Source organism: Homalodisca vitripennis, chromosome 5, assembly GCF_021130785.1.
Source record: "Homalodisca vitripennis isolate AUS2020 chromosome 5, UT_GWSS_2.1, whole genome shotgun sequence".
NCBI classification, from domain to species: domain Eukaryota; kingdom Metazoa; phylum Arthropoda; class Insecta; order Hemiptera; family Cicadellidae; genus Homalodisca; species Homalodisca vitripennis.
This window is the reverse complement of record NC_060211.1, coordinates 144,246,619-144,271,407: the sequence shown is the minus strand read 5'-3', so window position 1 is coordinate 144,271,407 and position 24,789 is coordinate 144,246,619. Positions and strand designations below refer to the sequence as shown.

The 24,789-nt window shown below is 33.3% G+C and overlaps 2 protein-coding genes across 2 annotated transcripts in view; both read right to left on the bottom strand.

The window, feature by feature from the left end:
* LOC124363649 (transmembrane protease serine 9-like) overlaps positions 1-24,789 on the bottom strand; it is a 45,088-nt gene that overhangs the window by 4,607 nt on the left and 15,692 nt on the right. The window contains 8 exon segments of the mRNA XM_046818910.1: positions 2,057-2,122; positions 7,556-7,742; positions 8,141-8,366; positions 10,395-10,538; positions 14,122-14,330; positions 14,798-15,015; positions 17,377-17,551; positions 19,366-19,402. Of these exon segments, the coding sequence (XP_046674866.1) occupies positions 2,057-2,122; positions 7,556-7,742; positions 8,141-8,366; positions 10,395-10,538; positions 14,122-14,330; positions 14,798-15,015; positions 17,377-17,551; positions 19,366-19,402 (1,262 nt within the window).
* On the bottom strand, positions 11,374-24,631 carry LOC124362971 (venom serine protease 34-like). Its single transcript, XM_046817892.1, has 7 exons — positions 24,502-24,631; positions 19,366-19,402; positions 17,377-17,551; positions 14,798-15,015; positions 14,122-14,330; positions 12,520-12,577; positions 11,374-11,563 (listed from the first exon to the last, which is right to left on the bottom strand). Exons 1-7 carry the CDS (start codon positions 24,559-24,561, stop codon positions 11,439-11,441), a joined length of 882 nt encoding a protein of 293 aa, XP_046673848.1. The 5' UTR covers positions 24,562-24,631; the 3' UTR covers positions 11,374-11,438.

Genomic DNA, 24,789 nt, shown 5'->3' with positions numbered 1-24,789 from the left:
TATTTTAAATAAAATCAAATGGCAAGTGGCCTCTGGAAAAACAAGGACTCATGCCTGGATATTGGGGTAGAAAGTATTAGCTACTTTTCAGTAGTTCATTTTGAATAATATTTTAGTAAGCAATTTATTAAGTGAATAAGAATTACTTCATTGTATTGTGTAAGATTTAATGTAATTTTAATAAAGGTAAAACTTTAAAGTAATCTACAGTATAGTTTGTATATTCAATCCATCTAATATTGAATCTAATTACAAATGAAAATTCATACAATTGTTACATTGGATATCTTGTTATAAATAACCCAGTAGGATTTAAAGTTGTGTTGTGTCAACCGTCTGTTCATCCAAAGTTCCTAGAGACTTTAAACTTGATGCATAGGTTCCTTTTAGTTCAAGGAAGACTGTTATTGATTTTGCAGGTAAAAGGTCGAGGGGCAGTCTATCTGTGTGATAAATTTTGATAGACACTTGAAATTCGGCACCTATCTTGGTTGAAGGAAGAACCCTATTGATTTTAGTGTTAAAAGGTTAATTCATATTTCTATGAGATAACTTTTGATAGAAAGGTCCTAAACACTTGAAATTTGGTACATAGGTTTCTCATGATTGAGGGAAGAACACTCTTGAATTTTAGGTCAAAATATCTAATAGCAGACTGTCCATTCATCTGTCCATCTGTGCAAAAACCTTTGACAGAAAGGTTCTAGATGCTTGCAACTTGGTTTATATAGGTTCCTCTCCTTGTCCAAGGAAGACCGCTATTGATTTTTGAGGGCAAAAAGTCAAGAGGCAGTCTGTCTGTCTGTGCAATAACTTTTGACAGAAAGGTTCTAAACACTTGAAACTTGGTATTTAGGTTTCTCTTGATTGAAGGAAGAACCCTATTGATTTTAGGCTCAAAAGGTCAAAAAGTAGTCTGTCTGTCTGTTCATCCATCTGCCCATCTGTGCAAGAGCTTTAGACAAAACGTCCTAGTTGCTTGAAACTTGGTACATACAGGTTCCTATCTTGGTTGAAGGAAGAATCTTTTTGAATTTGGGATTAAAAGGTCAAAGGGCAGTTCATATTTCTGTGGGATAACTTTTAATAGAAAGGTCCTAAACACTTGAAATTGGGTACACAGATTTTTCCTGTTTGAAGGAAGAACCTAATTAGTTTTAGGGTTGAGAGGTCAAATGAATTTCTGTCCATCTATCGGTAGGATAATTCTGTCGGATCCTTTGATATGCCATTTTATAGGTTCATTCTCATTGTGCTAAGAACATTAAATAACATTTGACTGTTTTAAGAACTGGTTTCAAACAGATTAAAAATCTATAATTATTACAATAAAAAAATGTTTAAATCCAATTTGTTATAATGATAGAATGAAAATTTAACGACTACAGTATTAATTTGTACATTAGTGTGCTTCTATAGAATACTGTTAGTAAATATATTTATTACTGTAGAGAATCGAATATATTGTATTTAGTTATAGAAGTAATGTTTCTAACATTTTCGGTATGATTTCGGTGGACAAGGTATGTGACCGGATGTTGGAGGGCGAGGACTACTGGTGCTTCTGGTCCAGTTTTGCACAGGGTATACTCCGTGGCAAAAAGAGTGATCTGGACCGGAACGCGGGACAGATCCAAGATCCGAACGGCTAGATAGGTGCGAGCTCTCTGGGTGTAAGCCAAAATTAGGCCTAGCCTGAAGTTTAAAGCAATAAGTGGTTTCCAGGCTAGAATCCTAAGAGTAGAGGAGGTTTTTATTGGGTATTCTACGTAAGTAGGAGTCCCACACTACAGGCTGGCCACCTGTGTGCGCAAAAGCATTTTCCTGCCTCTCCCTAAAAAAAAGGTTTCTAACATTTCATATAAACAACACAATCTTTACCAAAAATGGATGTATTTTACAATATTATAAACATTTAAAGTCTAGAAGTTTGTTAATGAATTATATATGAACTGTTGTCACCATTCTTGATAAAATTATTTATTTGTGAATTTCGCAATATGTAATCACAAAATATTTACAAAACTGTTACTGTAATGACAAACATACATCTTACCTTCCATTTGCATTGAGTACTTTTTCCTTATATTTCTCTTCTATCTTTCTTTGGAAGTCTTTCATCCTTTAACAAAATGATCCTTAATTTCAAATTAATGTTCAAATCAATTTGTATAACAGAAGCTTAAATTCATACTGATCTATTCAATTTTAATTTATTGTCCTAGGATTTCTACTACTTTACTGTAATGCATGTTAGAAACTTATAAATAATAATGAAATCATATTATGTGTTTGATTGTCAATTAATTAATTTACTTTAACCGCTTTTTATATTAACATATTTCTCAAGTTGAATCATCTTTTCTAGGAATAATGCTCAAAATTATGTTCAATTTGAAATTATGTTGCTTGTGACCAACATAATTGAGTAAATCCAAGCTGGTAAACTTAAAGGTGTTATTTCATGACAATAATCTACAATGATTGTAATAATTTAAGTTTTTTTCATCTATAAGAAAAGGAAATAATTTAAGAAATAAATATTACATATAACATAAATAATAATATTTTATAACCAAAACATGAATTTATTATCTGGGCATTATTGCAAATTTCACTTAAATTTGAATTTTTGCCAGCTTTAGGATTTAATTTCAGAATTAGAACAATAATCCTTCTCTTGCAAACAAACAATTTTGTTTATATATTGGCCTAAAACATATCTTGTTAAATGAACAGCCCCTGTTTTATACACAATTCTTAATCCAAGGCCAGAGTTATGTAGAGCAAGGTAAACGAAAAATACATATTTTATGACAGGATATTTTAATTTCAACAATAGATCTTATAACTTAACTTCAGTTTACTTTCTAGAATTTGATTTATCTTAAAGGATGAAGAAAGTTTAAAGAGAGCCAGCACCTTTTGACAGGTGATTACTGTTGACTTCATGCTGGTATAGGGCTTAGTGATAACATTATAAAAATTGTAGCATCCTAAACATATAGAAGCAAGATATGTAGAGAGAAGTGATAGCCAAGGAGTTCCATCTGAATCAAGATCCATAACACAGGTTCGTAATGGTTGTTTATTACTTTTCTTTGAATTCTGAATAGACTGTTTTTCGGTTCATTAATTTTTAAACCACATTTTAACAAGAGCTAGGGTTCATATTCCATGCAGATGTCAAATGAGGGATCAGTTGATATGCAAGATAAACACTTGTGATCATAAACATCACAGTGAGACAATGGGTTCTTCTTTAACTGATGCTGATTTGACAATAGTTCAGATGAGCTGTTTAATGCTTTTGTGCTATGGACTATGTATTATTGACTTTCTGATTACGAGTGAATGCTACTATAAAGCCTCGCATACACTGAATGTAGAGAACTAGTCTGGAGATGAATCCGCCCAAAAAGTACAATGGGGAAATGTTGGCATTGTTTTATTGCCAATGATGGAAGAAAGTTGGCTTTTTCATGGAAAAAAATTGTCTTACTAATTTGGATCTTACTTTTCATTTGCTTAGAGAGATCAAAACTAAGGCCATCCTAACCTACAAGAGGAGTTACAGGTGCTACATACAATCTGGATGTTGCAATGGCTACATTATCTCATCTAATAGACGACAAAAAAATTGAGAACAAACCTCTTTTAATAATGGGTGATATAAATGTCGACATACTCAACCCAGACAGAAATACTACAAAATTAAATGAAATGCTTGCTTACCACAATGTTCAGAGAGTCAAACTTGCCAGCTACAAGAATCACTCCTACTTCAAAGTCATCTATAGACTGGATTGTATCAAATAGCACCATTGATGCACTTGACACAACAGTTTTTCATACTGGGCTCTCTGACCCACACTGCCCAGATGTGCACTAATACCAACCTTAACAGAACAAGTTTGCCTAAATCATTCCATAGAGCTATTGGGAGTAGAAACTTACATGAACTGAAAGGGTTTGCTAACAAAAGAAAATGGGAAACTGTGTATACTTTCTTTGAACTCAGAAGAAGCCTACAACAACTTTAGAAAAGCTAGTGACAGCTGCCCTAGATGCTGCATGTCCCCTTATGACAGCTGGTAGCAAAAAGAGAACACTAAAGCACTTCGCTGATGCAGAAGCACTAGTGCTCAAGAATGAATTCCTAACTCACCTTAACGAGTATGAAACTACAGGAAATCTTGAGGATAAAAACAAAGCAATGGATCTCAAAAAAACCTATGACCAAAAACTGAAAACTCTAGGAGAAGCCAAGCTATTGCTAGTAAAAATTTCCAACTCAGAAAACAAATCTAAAAACAATCTGGGAAACAATAAATACTGTCCAATCAAAAAAACAAAACTGCTCACCTGAACTAAAACTAACCATTGATGGAAAGCTTATTGAAGATACATCTATAGTCGCTGAACAATTCAATAATTACTATTTGCCAACAAGGCAAAAAAAACACAATTAACCTTAGTAAAAACTCTCATAGAAAAACCAATTGAACCAGCTGAACGCATAGGCACTCAAATTAATGAACTTAGTTCATTAAGACCCACAACTCTCAAGAGGAATTAAGATTTAATTATTAAAAACTTTAAATAAAAAAAAACTCAGCCGGTATTGATGATATATATCCACAAAAAATTACTAAAACACTGTGCAGAAGAACTTATCTATCCCCTTACTGATATCTTCAATAAATCTTTCAACGAAGGACACTTTCCCTCAGCACTGAAAATATCAAAAATCTATCCTAAATTTAAGACTGGCAGTAAATCAGAATTAAGTAATTACAGACCCATTTCATTACTACCAACTGTCTCAAAACTTTGTGAGAAAATTGTTCTCGTCAGGCTATTAGAAACATTGCAGGTTGAACAACCTGTTAATGCAGCTCTCAGCATGGCTTCGTCAATGGCAAGTCAACAACTACAGCAATGATTAGCTTGATAGAATCAGTGACTGACAGCATAGAAAAAGGTCAACCTGACCTAACAGCTATCTTCTTGGATTTGAGTAAGGCTTTCGACTGTCTGGGTCATGACCTCATACAGAAGAAACATAAAAGCACTTGGGTGTAACAGAAACAGCTCTGAAATGGTTCGAAGAAGCTACTCAAAGACAGAAGTCAAATAGTCGAACTAAAGTCTACTGAAAAAGGGGTGACTAAAGCATTCCGATCACAACCCCATCCTTATACATAGAGGTGTCCCACAGGGATCCGTGCTGGGTCCACTGCTTTTTATTCTTTTTATTAATGACCTTCCAGAATACTTACATGAATATACTAAAACTTTGATGTACGCTGACGATACAAAATGAATAAATGAATAAACGATTTATTTCCAATTTTAACAAACATTTACAATTCTTTCATTGTTTTGGAAATATTACTGGTCACTTTTATAAATAGTGTGACCAGTTTTGAACAAAAATACATTACCTACAAAAAACATTTAAACTTATGAAGTCTAGCACTTTAAAACAAAATAAAAACACAAAGTCGCCATCCTGCTCGATATCTGTACATTGACAAAATAATTGATCAAAATTATTGCTTGTTTCAATCAATCTAACAAAATAAACAGATACAAACCCTGGAAGGAATACCTACAAAGAAAAACAATCAGTAAACAAAAAATAGTGGAAACAACAGTTAATAGTAAGCACGTATTTTAATAAAAAAACTTTTTACTTAATCTATGGAATCTAAACAAGTTAGAAAAATAAAACAGTTTATACGTATTTTATATTATCATTTGAAAAATTTGACAATATTTATAAGTACTTAATACAAGATTATAACAAAAAACTTAACAACTTAACAAAACTTAAACAATCACTTGTAGAACCATATGTTTAAAAAACAGCCTTTTTGAACCATTTTTAGAACAACAAAAAGAATTTTTTTTTCTTGCAAACAAAATTATGAAATAATTGATGAAAAACAAAATATATATATCCTCACAGTAATGAAACTTCTAGTACATTGTTGAGGTTAGGTAACCAATATCCTGTTTTGAAAGAAGCCAAATTATTACTTCTTTGCAGAAAATTTTAAAATTTATAATATTTTTCTAAGATCAAGGGTAACTACTTGTTGTACAACTTAGGACCTAAGTACTGGAAAGAGTGTCGTGAAAAATTGATCTGTTTACTTTAGGCAACCGTTAGTTTTTGTTGAGCGCAAAGCGAGTGTTGTAGTGAACATGGCTCAATACCTATGTTACCACTCCTGATATAAAAGTGAGTCGCAATACTTTAAACATGAACATGTATTGATTGGTAGAATATTAAATTGTCTAAAAAGGGGAAAGGAAGATGTTCGTTTTTGTCTATGCAAAATTATGCGCAGAAAATAATTTTGGGTTGTTCGAAGTTTATCAATTAAGTATTTATAAGTTCCACCCTAGCATATTAGTCCCATATTGCAAATCGAGAGTTTATTTACACCTGAAAACCTTAGTGTAAATGCTTTTATTGCGGTCAACACGGCATATCAATATTGTGATGGAAATGACTTAGTGGTTAACCCCTCTAAAATACTACCCAATTAGGGTTTGGGAGAAGAACAGGACAAATTTAAATTGCTCACCAGAAGTTAACTTGGTTGAACAAACCAAATTCCTCGGGAATTACAATTGACTCAAGCTTATCCTGGACACCCCCCATATTGACCAGCTATGCAATAGACTAAACTCAAGCCTATATGCACTCAAACAGGTTAAAGAAATTGGTGATCTGACTACAGCACGTACTGCCTATTTTGCTCTATTTGAGGCACATATAAGATACGGTCTAGCTGTATGGGGAGGGACATCAAATGCTAACATGACCAGAATTCAAATCCTTCAAAAAAAAAGCAATAAGAATACTTGCAAACCTTCATTTCCGGGAAAGCTGCAGAGAGGTCTTTGCAACATTAAAAGATCTTGAACCGTGACCGCTCTCTACATACAAGATGTTATTTTATATGTTGATAGAGAAACCTATCAAGGCTTGAAGACCTGCACTACTACAACATCCGCAACTCAACTATGTATCCACTGCCCATTCACCACTTAGCACAGTATGAAAAAAAACCTATCCTACATAGGAAGAAAGCTGAGCAACTGTCTACCGATAGAAATAAGAACGAAGAAGGGGAAAAAAGGAAACAGCTAAAGGACTGAACTCCATAAACTGCTCTCCACACCAGGCCATCTACACACTTGAAGACTTTTACCAAATGACCAACCCTGGACATTAAATATTCTACTCTAAATGTTTTATGTCACCAATTAGGTTTATTAATTTTTTTGACACTATCTCTGTACTTGATGTATATGAATAAAAAACATTTTGACTTTGACTTTGACACGTTCTTATATGTGGGTGAAGGACAATTCATAATTATGTCAAATGCAGATATTTATAACTTCCTGTAAACTTGTTTGAGGCTGTTTCCTATTTCGTTTGACTCGTCCTGACTGTTATCAGGGACAAATAACAGAAAACTGATAAATATAATTTAACAAGTAAAACAACTATTAAGAAATGTTTGACTCTCACATAAAGATGCAGTGTGCGGCAGTGAGAATGTACAAGTCACTGATGATGGTGGCACTACAGACAGGTACTTGATAATAGCGGAGTAAAACCTGCCAGGGGTGGGAGTGGGGGGTGGCCACAAACCCTCCCACCACCCTTGTGGTGATATGATCGTCTTCCTCTGGGTCCAAGGTAGACACACCACATGCTGTTGGGATAAACAGTCCAGTTACTTTTAGTTGAAGAAATCGATTTGAAGTAAAGATTGATTTTTATAGGATGAACTTTTTTAAATCAGAGGTACATTCTTTCTCATTTCATCATGCATAATGTACTGATTAATTAACACTATTCATTTTACTGATTTTAAAGTTGTGAGTGGGATGTTAAAGGTGATATTGACAGCCATCCGTATCCTTACAAAATGAAATCTCCATTCCATTTATTTAGATTTAAGAGAATGAAAGAATATGTTTGCCCCACAAACAATGCTGTTACTGCCTTTGATTTTAATAAGTTGTGTGATTTTGAAATTCATCATACAAATAATTAACTGTTCATTTAGAAACATTTTTAACATACAAGTTATAAATCAAACATACTCACTGCATTCTTCTGTTATTTTGTTTGCAGATGATACCATGATTTCATCTGTGGTATTAGTTGATGTTGTTGTCTCTGGTTCTACGGATGCCCGGGTATCTCCCTTGCTTGTGGGTGATAAGGTTGTCACAGATATGGAATGGGTAGTAGTAGTGAAAGGGATCTTAGAGGAATTCATTGTCTCTTGGGAATTTATGGTACCAGAAATTGAAACAGGATTTGCTAATGCCTGAAAATACACAATAATATTTTGAGAAGTTAAAACTTATATAAACTTAGTTTTTACACTAATATTTCTTAACACGTTGGCTACTGAAAATGCCAATTAGTGTTTGGCATTGTCACGGTGGCTGCAGAAGACGCCACTCGGCATTTCTGGCAGGAAATAATATCCCATCATGTTTCCCTGTTATCACTTGGTCTGGACCCATAGCTGACCTTGATTAGTCTCAAACAAATTTTAGAGTAGTAGCCTATTCTGAGCCTATTCTACATCCATATTGCATGTTTTTAAATTTTTGAAATGAGTTATGATAAAAGTCATAATTTGCATGATCCAAAATAATTTGACCCTCAGTGAAATCTTTATATATGATTCTGCCTTTGAATCGTCATAGAAGTGATAACACTGATTTTGGATAGATGTTGATACTACTGTGAATAATGGCCCAGACATGTCCATGAGTCAGTCACTTATGGTCCTATTTCTCGGGGCCAACCCACAAGATCAGAGATGTCAAATAGGGAGAACAAATAACACTCATCGTCCAAAACTAGTATGGGATGATAATTCAGTGAATTTTCAAAATTAGTTCATCCCACTGGATTACTTGATTTCTAAAGTTTTGAAAATAGGAGAAGAATCTGATTCATCAATAACATATACTCCGAGTGAACTGGATAATAAATAGTTTACCACTAAAAGTGTCAACAAATGATGAGAAGAAAAGAGTACCGTAGTTAATTTGTTTGTGAAAACATAATTATGAAAGGTAAAAAAGTATAAAGAACTCAAATGCAACACTTATTGAGGAAGTAAGGATAATGTTAGAAACAGAAAAACATATAACTATGTTTCTGAGTGATGAACAGAAATGCGAAATAGTGTTATGAATTCAAACAAAGCTAGTTTTTCAAGATGTTTTGAAGTTTTGTTTGGAAAATATGCAAGATAGTTTTATTATCTCTTATCTGTAAAAATGATGCCTATCTGGAAGTACGTACCTGATTAACATAACATAGTTGGTTGCTTAATAATACTGTTGCAGTTTTTATTAAATCTAAGTTTCTCTAAAATGAATGAAGGCTGTTCAAAATAAAGTAAAACATGGAGAATATAAAAAATGAAACATAACCGTTGAAAGAATTATACCAACCCTACAAAAATTAAGGAAGATGTTTTGTAATTAATCCAGGATCATTGGGCACAAATATGAAGTAATCCAAGTAATTTCACTTGTAACAATAGCAATAGGTTGCATGGTAAAAGTCCTTATCCAGAAAATGTTTAAAAGTTGTTGAATCTTACTAGGATGTTTTTTCCATTTAAACAGGTTAAATTATAAACTTGAAGTATAAAATACATTACTAATACTTCATGGAGATTAGCCAAGGATTCTTAAGCGCACATTTCTGTATCTTTGGTACAAATGGTAAAGTTTTAATGGAAAATACGAATAATCTTTACTTATTTCCACGCTATAATTACCACATTATAAAATACAATCCATATAAAACCACGAAAAATGCTATTGAAGAATAGATCTATGTTGAATCATCTTGGGAGAAGCTGAAGTTTGACTGAACAGAAGAAGCCAATTCCAAAGTTAAATTTTTAAATGTTGTTTTCTTTCTGTGGAAAATATTTCACAACTACTTCCATTCTTCCAGAATTAGGTTTGGCTAGAGGTCAGAAGCTTTGAATACTGACAAACCTATGTGACATTTTCTTTTTCTTTTGCAAAATATAACCTATTTTTAAATAATATATTGACTAGCAACTATTTCATTCTTGCTTCGGAAAGGGTCATCAGTCGTTGACCTACGAAATACACGTGGATCCTGATATTTAAAGATTTACAGATCTGATTCTTAAGTCCTAATAAACTCAACAGAACGTTTATTGCTGTCTTGTCATTGTCAAAATGTGTACATTGTTCATACCATTGTCCAACAACATGCAAAATTGCATAATATGTAAAGCAACAAAGGATGTATACTTTAAACCAATCCTCTACAATACATTGTACTAACTCACGTGCTGGGTGACAAGCAGGAACAGGACACCCAGGATGTGGCACACAAAATAGGAACCTGGTGTTATAGAAAGAAAAGAACAACTTCGCAGCGAAGCCATCTTACTCGGCCACATTGGCTTCCCTGGGTAATATTGCCACACGTTTAGTCACTAATTAACCAGTAACATGAGTTATATGGTCCATTGTGTCCGTGTTATCTTAATACTCCCACTCTCTCTCTCCATAAAACTACCTTTCTACGTGATAAGATTCAATATTGTTAAAATCAATGCAGTCATTCGAGATTTAAAAAATTTCTTCAAAACGATGGTAAATTAATTGTATATTTAGAATGAGATTTCTATCAATTATTTATTTGGTGTATATAAATATTTATTGGAAACAATTTGAATGCAAATTAATTCTTACTGTCCCAGATTCCTTAATCTGGTTCAGTAAGAAATTAATTTAAATAAAACATTTTTTTTTAATTTAAAGACTCTTAAGCAAGAGTCTTTACTCTTGAACTTGTGACCACCATAATATTTAGAGGATTTCTTATATTTCCATTATTATAAGACACAAAAACTGAAATTTTATAAATAAGTTTCGATAACTTCCATCTCTCCTCTTCATCAGGTGGAAGCAACAGGTGTAATATGACTTTCATGTGTTGTTTGTCATGTTTTTAATTGTTAATTTTCATACATACTTGAATTGTTGTGTTTTAGTATTTGTAACATATAACGATGCCAAATGTCTTAATTCCTATTACTCTTTAATAATAAATGTTTCAAATGTATATAAATACGTTTAACTCTCCCAATAAAACCAGGTTATTTTTATGCCATTTCCATATTGAATGTTGAAACGAAGAATTTTGTTGAATCCAGTGGCTATTGAATCTCCAATATATGGATGGGTTCTGACAGGCATACTCTTTCAGTAGACATGGAGAAGTTTGGGACTTCAGGTAAAGAGAAATAAATATGGCCCAAATGCACTGTAAAGATTTGTTTATTATTTCATTATAGATCCAAATGAGAACCCGAGATGATGGAAGGTCAGGCTATGGCAGAACAGACAGAGTCTATATGAAGCTTTATCCAATCCATGTAACTAGAGAGTCGGGTGTACATGCTAGGTATATCTTCCGTGTTGCCACACTCCAGTCCAAAAGATACTATTCCTAAAAGAATTGGTACACTTTGCTTAAACTATCTTTCTAGTATCCTAGAAAGAAGAGTACTTCAACACTTGTATCGACTACTGATTATAGAAAATAAACAATTTCATTACAGTAATTACACAATCCGTCAATATATTATACTTGATGTGTTGGGTAAAAGGTTCAATTCAAATTCTTCACTACGGTAGTTATAAAATAACACCTTGAATATGCAAATACTAGTGTGGTAATACATTATATATATATATATATATATATATATATATATATATATATAGTGAGTGATAAGAATAAAACGCAAGAGTGGTCTAAAATGTGGTGGTTCGGAAGTCACCTTTAAGCTGTTGGTACCCAGGTTAGGTGTTAGAGAGGGCTTCTTAGCCGTAACTTCACCTGGTAAAATAAAACATTCCTTAAATAAAAAAAAATTAATCAAAGTGTTGATATCTCTTTAAAAAATAGTAATGGCGTGGAAGTGTACCGAAAAAGTTAGACTTTTTTAGGCTTGTGCGTCTTGTGTCATGGTTATAATGTAGGGTTTTCCGCTTCACACTGTGTCGAAATATTGCTAACAAATAAAATCTTGAAATATTCCGGCTGGCTTGCTGTAGATAGCAATGTTCAATCAACAAATGTTAAACTAAAACTGGAAGGACAATGAATGCTGAGTGAAGTAGCGGAATTTGGTAGTGATGGGCTGAAACCTGTCACTGATCTATTTGAATAAGCAATCACCAATATGGCTTCTTTATAACAGGCTGCCAAGTTTTTGATAATTTGTTTTTTTCCTTCTTGATCATTTATAAGGTTATATATTACATGTTATATATTCTATTTTGATATATATTTTAGATTTTTTAGTTTCTTATTTATTAGTTTGAAAATATAAAATATAACTAGCTTTTGTAATAATAATGTACATGTATCTTTATACAATAAAATATAAGTAAAAATACCTATTTGATACACTAGTCCTTTTTCATTTGATATAAACAGCGGCCCACCACTGTCACCCTAAAACAGAGTAGATCATTCAATACATGGTATGCATTAGTAAATAAACCATAATTTGAAAGTAAAAAATTACACTTCACATGCATTAGTCAAAATAAAAGTATGATAAGCGTAACAATGACAATACAAAATTCACCATAAATTATTAAATATGATGGTACCATAATTAATCCCAATAATCATACATTACTTGCCTAACGGAGAATGAAACAGATTTTAAGAGTATCAAAGAAAAACTCAAATTTTTCTGCAACATTTCTTAATATCCAAATAACTCCAAGAAATTCAGTAACAACAGATTAATTTTAGGCCAAAGTGATGAAGTCCTATAATTAATTTGATTCGAAAGTAAATTTATTTATAGTCTGTAGATGTGAAAACCAATCAAGAATTTTAGTAACCAAAGGCAAAAACAGTCTGCATTAGTCTCGTTAGGCAAAATATAATATATCAACAATTACATCAAATAATTAGCAGACATGAGATTAAAACATATTCTTCCTAACACATCTAGAACAAACAATGCAGGTAGGTTAAGATTCTTAGAAAAGCAAACAGAGGTTTACAATGAGACCTAGGAGAAGCACCACAATGTCAGCCAAAAAAGCCTCAACTATTGCTTTAAGGTATGTTTTGTGGCATAATAGGTTTTGCATTGATCAAGAAATCATATCTGTATCCTAACTATTCTAGCTAAGTAACAACATGGATGGTTAACTCAAATTTTTCATAATATCAGATATTGGTGGATTTAAAATGAAAATACCTTGGGAAATCCAATGAAGATGTTGTTTTGTGACAAAAATAACCAAAAGTGTGTGAAAATCACATTTGAATATGTGCCTTGGTTTCAGAGTCGGGCAACCATCAAATGTGTTGGTAACAAAAACCACAATCTCCACCAAGCACCAATCACAAGGCTCTACTCTGTCACGTGACCTTAAAAGGTTTATTAATGTAGACCTGCATATTATGTTGTTTGCTTACTACTTAAAACCATATACTTCCGGCCCTTGCAATCTACTTTAGGTCTAAGATATTTTAACTAACACTGAAACGATTGCATTGTTGTCCCGATCAAGATAATATATACATACATACATAGATCTAAAAAGTCTTCTTCAGTAAGAAAGTGTCTATTCCATTCATGGTAATCTACTTCAGGTCTAAGGCCATAGTAGCATTTACCTTGTTGTTCTTACATACTTACTACAATACCTATTTCGGTCAAAAACGAATACTTCCGGCCACTATCTAACTTTTTTTGTGCCGTACTAGCGATTGTATTGTAATTTTTGACCTGAATGAAGAGAATCGATAGAGTACGTGACCCATTGATCGGCGATGTTCAGTTACTGTATATATATTCATAACATTACATAGTTCAGGGATGCCCACACAAAATGTTTCCACGTGAGTAGATTAAAATTTCATAAATATACAAACACATTGGCTTGTAAAACATGCATCAGATGACAGATTTGAACGCCGTTTAGAATGAAAACACACAGGAAGTGAGGTACTGATATTCTATCACGAGGTACCTGACAAGCGTCTGTGGCCCTCTCATAGGCACACACTACCGCGTGGTGGATATCCTGGACATGGCGTATCATGGGCTGTACTGGGGACATCCTGCATTCTTGCTCGGTCAGCACCGAGAGGATCGCCTCCTTGGGGAACCTTGGCGCCTTTCCCTTGAAGTTCGTTGAGCCCCAGCCTTGTATCTTCGCCGCTTTGAATCTACTCAAATCTGGCCAGAAGAGGAAAATAGTTTTATAACTTTAGAATTGTCATTGCTTTAGAATTTCCAGAGTATTCAAGTAACAATTTTAAGAAATAAATTGGTGAAATTAACATTTTGACATACGGTAACGAAAGTTTTCCACCGATTAAATTTTTACTGATTGAGTTTATGGTAAGATCTTAGATTTTTACAAATAATTATCTATTAAAGGTTTAATTTATATAGTACTCTTAAATCCGAAAGTGTTGCATTTCTTTCAACAAATGTTAAAGTGTCTATTAAAGGTCTTTTGGTTTCATTTTTATTATTACTTTGCACTATCAGTATTACTTTTTGTTGAGAACCAACTCAAAGTATCTACGCACGTCCATATAGTGCTATTTCTGTGTTTGATTAGAGTTTGTGATAAAATTATTATAATTCCTTAGACAATGTGTATCGAGGTTTCCTGCACTGCACACTCGAATACTTACCTAAATCCGGGAGGCAGATGGGCTGCACTCTAGCATTGAAGTGTATCGTGCCAACTTGAAGAAGGGCGATGTCATTAATTAAAATTCCGCTACGTGTTTCGTAGTAATCTGGATGTGTTATAATCCGTTCTACAGCTCGATACTGAATGACGCCTTCTTTGAACTTCTGTGTCTTATCATGAGTTCCAAACACTGCGTAAAAGTTGTCAAGAGGGTGTCTGAACATAAAGAACATAATGCAGTTCAGAATACAACAAAATTACAGTGAAATTGCAGTGATATTTATCAAAATGGTTTTTTTTAGCTAAAACTATAAAACTTTGCATGATTCCTATAACTCTAACTCAACAAAGAATTCAGTCACTTTGCCTACTATGAATGCCTGTCTAGTTAAAAAAGTACGGATTTCAATCGTGTTGGGATAGTGATTGGTGTTACTGTGTGAGTTTTTGGATATGGAACACACTCAACAAGTGAGAATTTGGGAGTCTTCCACCGTAAGTTGTTAAATATCTATCTGATGTAACTGTCTAATCTGAAATACGTTTGTGATACGAGTATATGAGCTAGCCGTGATTAATATCAACGAAAGTATACAATAATACCAATAAAAAAATAACGAAGCATGAAGGGAAGGGTTGATTATATGTGAATGTTGAGTTTAGCTCCAGTTCACCTTCCTCTTAGACCAGCAGCGTCTGAATTCTGGCGATGTCACAGACTTGATTCCTAGAATCTGGAGTCAAGTTAGTTTCAAGAAATGTCGGGAATGAAGAAACTCAAAACGAACTCTTTGCATAGTTTCGATATCGTACTACAAATATAGTGTAATTTAGGTGAAATGGTATTCTAATTGTATCATCAGGTGCACAACTAAGTGCTCTATAATGTTTTAGACACGATTTCAAAGCAGGGTGAGGCTACCGAGGTTTCTACACATGCCTTGGTGGGAAGGATTGATTCAATTTGAATTTTGAGTTTAGCTCCAGTTCACGTTCTTCTTAGAGCAGCGTCTGATTCTGACGCTGTCACAGACTTGACTCCGGGGAATCTGGAATCATGCTCGTATGAAAAGTTCCAAAAAAGGTCTGCGACGAATTAGTGCAACGTGACAAATAACAGAATGCACCAATAATTGTGATATAAAGTTCATGAGAGAGTATTTCCAACATTCTATGGAGATTCTTTCATTATCGTGTTACTCGTTGACCCTAAATGGATCATAAACGTAAATATTAATGTTCTTATACATCAAATAAATTATTTTTTATCAATTGAATTTATTATAGACTTGATAGGTTTATTATAAAATCATGTCGTCTGTCTGTCCCTCTGTGTGTTCATTTTCGATAGGAAGTTCCTAGGAATTGAAACGTGGTATATATATGTTCCTCTTGGTGAAAGGGAGAACTCTGATGATTTGGGCGTCGAAAGGTCAAAGTGTTGCATGTCCGTCTTTATGATAACTTTTGACAGAAGGTCCTAGAGACTAGAAAATTATAACATAGAATGTTTTGTTGATCTAAGGGAGAACTAAATTTATTATTCTTATTCTTATATTTTGATGTCTAAAAGTCAAAGGCCAATCTGTCCGTCTGTCTTCCGTCTGTGCGATAATCCTTTCGTTAAGTTCTGTCGGACGTTCAAAACTTCGTTTTATCAGTTAATTACTTTTGTTTGTTAAGAACATTTAACTGTTTAAGAACAGATTAAAAACTTATAATTACGACAGAAATATTAATGAAAAATCCACATTTACTGGAGCAGTTACGACAATTAATACATTACGTATTGCCAACACTTAAAAAGTTTACTAAAGGTTTGATTGTTACCAAAAATGGAATGTTACAATATTAAAATATGTTGTGATTCTAGGAAAAATGACAAGATAAGCAACAATATAATTAAAACATATTAAGAAAAAAACTAGATATAATATTGCAATTTTTCTATTGAAGGCGAATATGTTGAATAGTACACGGATATAACCTAAAAAGAACTGCTATAAAGAAAATACAAAATTAACCATCTTAACTTTACAGTAATACTAAACACGTAATTCGTTCCAACTGAATGCTGGGATTTACAATAACGAGGACCATAAACGGAGCCTTGGGGGCCATGGCCCTCTGCGAGATTGTGATAAAAGGACGTTTTCATGGAAAAGAATTTGTTATGGAACCATAAAAAATAAAATTACCGTAACTTCATAAACTAAATTTTAAGTATGAGTAAAATTCTTTCCAAACATTTTGTTTTTCGTTGTACTGAAATGGTAATTGCTTGTAACAGTAATGTGTACTAAACCTCAGGTGGCCCCTTCCGAAAATGATGACTTTACCCGCTTATAGATCTAACAGGAAGGTGAAATACGGCGAGTGAGGTTTATTTCAAAGAGCGAGGTAAGGCGTAGGTGAATATAATACATACATTGAACTTTAGAGAATGACAGGAAGAAGAGAAGTGTAATGAGAACAAGAACGGTTATTGAAGAGAATTGATGAATAGCAAATTATGATTTGCTATCTTGTAATTGTTTCAGGTTAAAGAAGCTAGTAAGAATTATGAAGTAATATTACTTGTCCTCTATACAGTGTGCTGCAGTGAGCACAAAGCGTTTGCTGATGATGGAGCCTCCACAAATGAAGTAGGAGTCCTTTATCAGGAGAGCCAGGAAAGGATGTTCGCCCTCCTCCAGGTAACGACCGCCAACCACCCGCAGCGCCAAGCCCGTGGAAGTCGTGTTACCACATTCTGTAAGAACATCCCAGGATGTATAGGATTTCACTGCATAAAACTGATCATTTCAATCGTGGGGTGGTGAGAGGAACTTAAAAATAGTTATCCGTCTACCACTGCAGAAAGATAATACAATTCTCTGACAAACAAGGTGTATTTTTAGTAATAAACTCAATAATAATACTCAGCATCAATGGCATAACAGGATTTCGAACATTTGCCATCGTTATAGGTTATAAAAGGTATATAACACAGCGTTTCGAGGGTTGGAATCTACCCTCTTCGTCAGGTGGGGGAGTTATTAATACATAAAATAACATAAAGTATCCCACTGTAGCCTGTGCTAGTGTGATGTGTGATTGTGAGCCTCGTTCTTGTGATTTGTGCTCGGGACTTGCATCCTGTACATTTACAACGCCTGAACTGGACTCGCAGCTTTTGGGTTTGTTTGAACCCTTTCCTTTCCCTTCTTTACTTCCATCTGTTCTTTATATTTGTACGTATTAATAACTCCTCCCAAAATGACGAAGAGGGTAGATTCCAATCCTAGAAACGTTGGTTTACCTTTTGTAAACTATAACGATGGGAAATGTCTGAAATCCTGTTATCCTTTCAAACCATCCATCGTCAATAATAAACTCTAAACAAAAAATCAATGGCATGTCTGATAACACTTAATTTTTAAAGTCCACCATGATTATTTTGTACAATGATACAAAAAAACCATCAATGGTGGGTTTTGTTCAATGTACAAAATGTCGCTAACGCTCAGCTAAATCCTATGGAATGCCTTGTAACATTATCGAACTCGGCGTTGTTTATAGAGTGAAACCTTGATATATATACAGCCTCAATATCTAGAATTCCTTGATAAATCGAAGCTTTATCATCCCCTTGAATGTGCCGTTTATTTCAATGCTAATTTACCTCTATATATGTCAAAGGTTTAACGTAAATAACCTCAATATATTGAAGTTTAGTCTTCAATCAACTGTTAACCTCTATATATAGAAGTTTCAGTTTATCAGCGCAACGGACTGAAGTACAGTAACGTATTTTTCATGTTGAGACTTGAAACTCTCACCACCTCTTTTGTTTTCTGTTGTAGCCAGTGGAGAATCACCACTCCACCCTCAGTCTAAGTTTGATTGTTACATTACCGTGGTTCGGGAGAATTTAACTTAACTCAGTGACCTGTGTGCGTTAGATTTTAATTTGTGGCAGGTTCTCGTGTAAAAGTGCGATATCATACATACTAACTTTTTCAATTATTATTTATACGTTTCGTTAAAACTATAATACATTTAAATTTATGTACAATACTTGTAATAACTTCTTACTACACATTCCCAGATACAGTATTCATAATCAAGCCTTCATTATTACTGTAGTAATTACGGACCTCTTTATATCAAAGTCTGCCAATTTGACGTTGATACAATGAATAACAGAACAACAATTTAAAACCCCAATATATTAAAGTCTTCGCTAACACTCAGCCGATAAAACACACACAATCCCCCTTTAGCTAAGGTACGTCCAAACTTAGGTCTAACATGGCCGGAGTGATAACAACGATTGCGAAATCATTAAACCTGTTTACTACACATTTTAAAACCTTTGGCAATGTGGAATTTTATGATTATATCAGTTGTTTTTAAAATGAGCTTCGAAGTATATAAATTTTGTCGCTTTATTTACCATACTTAAAACGATTCGGAGAGCAGAATATTAATAAAAATCAAAGAATGAGCTGGTCAGGGTTTGAATTTAGAAGGTTTTAAGCAGTATTTAAAGTCAACTTTAATGGTTTGATAAAGCATACTTACGGCAATCAGAAGCCTCTTCAGAGATTGATTGACTCTCCTGTGAAAAACAAATTTAGACTTAAAAAGTGAAATATAGCATATAGAAAATAAAATTATCCATATGATTTATTCATATTATTTAGTATATATTATAAACTTCTCACTCACTGAGCTTCTCATAGAAAGAACCAATAATATTGGTTCAAATAACAAGAATATTGAGAAATGTATTATCATTAATTAAGTTTAAATTAATTTGTTGTTAAGTATATACACTGTCAATAAAAGCAACTGCAATCAGAGTATATTGTACACGTTATTTTTGTTTTGTTTTCTGGTTAATATTGGTAATTCAGTCACAATTGATATTAACCAGTCACAACTAGCTGTAACTAAAGGCCATGGCTAAAACCAGTTGTAACTAGTTAATACCAGTTTCGCCAAGTGTTTCAGTCAAAACTAGTAGTTAGAGATATCGAAGGATTGTGTATTTCGCCTAGATGGGTGGATGGGGGAGAGGGACGTCTTTTCCCAGAACGTCCCTTAGAGCTCATCCTTCGGTATTCTCGTGAACCAAGAGGTAAGAACTGGAATATTTACTGATTATTCAGTTATATCGTGGTTATATTCAATTAAAAGATGTTCCTATAGTTCAGTTCTTTTAAATCAATCGCATAATACGAGTAACAGCGCGTAGGTAAGGCCAATGTTTCGTGGATGGCTAGTACAGCCTCGGCCGCGCGCTCAGATCCCTTGGCCACCTATACAGTTCCAGGAATTTAGCTGCGCGCGTGACCTTGAGTGTGTGGTGATAGGCGGGAGGGGTGGCGGGGTAGCATTATGCGCTACGTCCCGAAAACATTTCCTGTGACTCATGGGTAAAACCCTCCTTTCAGGAATCGTATTGGCCCAAATAACTCATCACACTCGCTAAAATCAGTCTGTTTTATGACAGTGCTGATTGTGGTGGAATTAAATAATTAAGATAATACCAAATAATAGCAATAATAGGACTTATCCTTGTTTTCAGTTGTTATAGTGTTGTTTAACGTGTTTTTGAAAATAACGTATTTGTCAATACTAGTCTGCAAATTAAAATCGTGAGTTTAAAGTCGTTAAAGAGATTGTTGCGCCTTCATCTCAGCGGCTAGCACGTAAACGCAACCCGCCACATAGATAGCGTTTATTCGTTTAAAGTGTAGTATTTGGGCCCTACGCGCACAGCTAAATTCCTCCAACTGTACTCAAGGTTGTTTTGAATAAAGTTCAGCGTTATAGCACCTGTCTATTATTTAATGAGCTTTATATTAAAACCCTTTTAACATACATAACAGTTAGTAAGCAACGCATTTGTTCAGACGTTTAACATTGTTATGTTACAGGAAATAGAACTATTTTGCGATATAGAAATCCAGAGTAAATTTCACCATGAAACTCACCAATTCCTCTATGAACGCGCATTAAATTTACAGGAATACTTCGCATGAGGTTGCCGAGGCAGTGTCGAAGTTTACAAGGGGTGGGTGGGAGAGTGGCTACACCGTATTGGTCCTGCGGCGTCAGAAAGGATGATAAGACAATTATATACCTGATTTGCAATGATCACGATAGAATGATGCAAAGAACCTGTTTCTATATTAAGTGTTCAACAACCTAAATATTTTACCTGATAACAATAAATCTAATTGGCCAGATATTTATCAACATGTATGATTCACAACAATGAAATAATACATACTTTTTCTAAGTACGAGACATCAATATTTATGACTCTTTATTGCAATTAATAATGGAGCTTTCTAATTATAAGGATGTTCGTGTATTGACAAAAATAGTGTCTTTAAATTAATGTATGTTATTGCTTTAATCCAAATAGTATATACTTTTATTAATTAAACATACAAGATATTTGCAGAGCCCGTCTTGAGCTCTTTCCCACACGCAGACGAGTGACTTTGTGGAGAATATTATTTGTCTTATTGTTTTGAAATATTTTCAATTATATTACTTTTGGAAATATAAGTTCTTTTGAATTTGAATTTAAATACCTAGTAAATATCGTATTTCTCATCGCTGAATCACGTTAACATCAGGTCTCTATAATTTTGTTCCTTCAGCTACTGTAAATATGCCATCCTACATTGTCAAAAGAGGCCAATTTCAAATAAGCGACATGTATAATGTTTTTCATTAAGGTTCAGAATAAACTAATTGGCTTGAATTTGCCATTGCTGCTATCTATAGTAAAAATGAAATAGTTACTTCACAATAAGACTGCTGGTATTTATTCACGGGGATACAAATACACTGCGTTCCACGTTTGCGTAGGCGTACTGTAATTTTTTTTGCTATAAAACATATTGCTTGTCTTTACAGTAAATATATTTTCTTTGAATTGATATTAGGAGTATTTGTAGATTATAACTTATTTTGATTTAAGAATGCTATGGTTTATTATTTTATCACTGCAATGTATGATCCACATTTCGACCAATTCTGTCCACTAGGTCTTGTATGATTGAGTATAACATCCACATACCTTCACAAACTTTCGCATTTATAATATTACTAGCGGGCCCGGCGCGCTTTGCTGCGCATTTCAATAATTTTTTGCAAAAGTTGCCCGCGGCTTCGCACGCAATTTCCCGTTGAAAACAGTACACTATATTCACTTATTCTTTTTCTATCACATTCTAAACATTGCTGAGATAATTGATAGTCGTTCCATCGTGAGCCTCTTGGGCGTATTATGAAGGTATGTACCATATTCCTGCCTCTATCTAGCTGTTACCCACGGCTTCGCACGCAAATCTTAAGAACCGAAGTCCTTATATTACTTAGTAAATTTTTTTTTACTATAATAAATTTTAGATTAAATTAGTTATATCTCCGATGCCACGATTGAGCTTGCTTTGTTGTCTCGATCGAGAGAATATGTACACACGGAGTTTTGAGAACCATACTTCTGTCAAAAAAAAAACAACTAAGGTTGATTTTATAACATTCTTTATATTTGTAGCCAACGTAAGATAGTAATTATGATATCTGCATTACTCTTCTGATCAAGCATGAGCATGGTTTATATTAAATAAATATTGCAGTTAAAGGTGAATTTTTACGTCAAATTTGAATTGTATTATCTGGATAGTAAAGTCTATGTTTAACAGTGATTGCAAAAACAGTTTAAACAAAATTTGTCGTTTCTCTTAAGCTTACTCTATGCTTTAAAACTATAAGTGTAATATATGTTTACAAAGAACAGCTGATTAAAAATTTGAAAAGACGTTAACATATGTTTGCTGCAATGCATTTCTTATGGGTATTTCTGTAACCAGTGGGGCGGAATCCTGAATCGGGAAAGGGATGGGCATAGCTTATAAACCTTCTCCGTGGAAAAATACATATACGTACAAATTTTCATCATGATCGGTCCAATAGTTCACGATTCCATAAAGGACAAACATACAAACATTCATTTTTATATATATAGATTAATTAATTAATAGAATTTCAATGAGGTACGTTGAGTGAGTTGTTTTTTCACTTTCATTATATACTTTTGTGTAATAACCCAATTTGTTCACCTTAAGTTGTAATCTTCTGAATTTTTCTTGTACCTTCTTTCGATTTTAGTTATCACTCCACTCTGTAGTTTAACTTTATTTATCAATTTCTTTACCTTGTCTTGAACAAACCATCAGCTCTAGTTATCTTCTTTAGATTTATTTTTATTTCTCAATCAGCTAGAATAAAAATGTTTATTTCCTTTAGTTTAAACTGAGCTAAATTGTATTAATTTACTACTGCTGTAAGACATTTAAAAGCAAGGAGATGGAAGGTAATAAGAGAAAATAAGGTTAGGGGTAGAAGGTGGAGGAATATACAATATAAGATAATGCGTTCTTGAAGGGGGAAAAATAATATAATTTAAAATGTTTCAGTACTGGTTACGAAAGTTATTTTTTGTCATAACTGATTTTTATCTGTGAAGGCAATACTAGTTTTGACTGCCTTTGTTAAACCTGTTTTGACTTGTAAACTAGTTATAACTAAAGAGATTGGCTAAAACTGGCATTGACTAGTCAAAATTAGTTTTAATTCTTTTGATTAAAATCAGTTATACAACTGGATTCTAGTATCGAATATATATTTATAGTCTAATTTTTAAACTCCTTGGTATATTATAAGAAAAGTGCTTTATATTAAAATTAAGATTAACAATATAAAAAGGCGTTCTAACAGCTTAAAATTAAATTAAATTTAAATTAAATATTAACAATGTTGTTGTTTTGGAGTTGTACATTCATAAAAAATAAAAAAAATAATTAAAATATAAACAATAAATTGTGTTTTAGATTTGCTAGACTAATTTAGACTATTTTTAACATATCATTTCTTATTTAAACCAAAAGGTAATTTTAATTTAGTGACTAATTGATAAGCTTGTTCTAAATTTTCAAATTGAATTTTGGAAGAATCTTCTGGTACTTTACAAATCCCTTTTAATGTGTAACAATTATTAAATATTTCGTTATGAGTCAATGAATGTTGTGAAACCAATTTGTCGTCTTTTCTGTTGGATGAAGACCGATGGTTATTCATCCTAATATGTAAGGGATTTGTCGTTAAACCAATATAGTCCTTGGGACAAAAATTGCATGACAACTAATAGATTACATTCTTTGATTTACAGTTAATGTTATTTGAAATTTGATATGTTTTATTAGATGTCCTACGTTTTGTAAAAATTGTAGAAGGATTTAGAATTTTGCATGTAGCACAACGCTTGTCTTCGCAAGAATGGCAACCTAAAAACTTTTTATCAGCATCTGAATTTGGAATTTGGTTAGGCAATAATTTAGGTCTTACCAGAAGGTTCTTCAGATTAGAAGCTTTAATATACATATATACTTGATAAAATTATAAAGATGTATTTAACAGGTTAATTAATACTGCAGATAATGTTAATACTCCTGATTCCAGGAGTCAGGTCTGTGACAGCATCACACTTCCAGACGCTGCATTAAGAGGACGGTAACATTCATATCCAGTAACTGTAGTTAAACAATTAACATTTACCATTTCTTAAATACTAAAACACATTAATGTAAAATTACCAGTAAAGTAAATTAATGTTTTTGGAATATTATTACTTACCACGCAACTAAGAAAGATGCAGAAAGAAATAGCGGAGATTAGAATGAATTTAGGTGGCATTGTGTTGATACTGCAAAATTCGGTATGAACTAGAGAAGTAAGTGAATGGCTTTGAATACTTCATTTTTACAGATTTGATACGCACGTTGGCGTATCAAATCAGTTAGCTAACAAAGCTTTAACATTTTCTTTTCTATATCGTCATGCAATTAATTGCTATCTAAGAATATTCTCGTCAAAACTGGTCAAATAATGTAGTTTTAACTCTATTTGTCGAGATGATTGTTT

Bases quoted from the DNA above. Each gene is read 5' to 3' on its own strand.
- LOC124362971 (XM_046817892.1), bottom strand. From the start codon at position 24,561: ATGCCACCTAAATTCATTCTAATCTCCGCTATTTCTTTCTGCATCTTT. The intron at 19,403-24,501 runs GTAAGTAATAAT...TGTTTTTCACAG, and splicing joins GCATCTTTCTTAGTTGCGTG to GAGAGTCAATCAATCTCTGA. The intron at 12,578-14,121 runs GTACCTCGTGAT...ACTCTGTTTTAG, and splicing joins GGGCCACAGACGCTTGTCAG to GGTGACAGTGGTGGGCCGCT.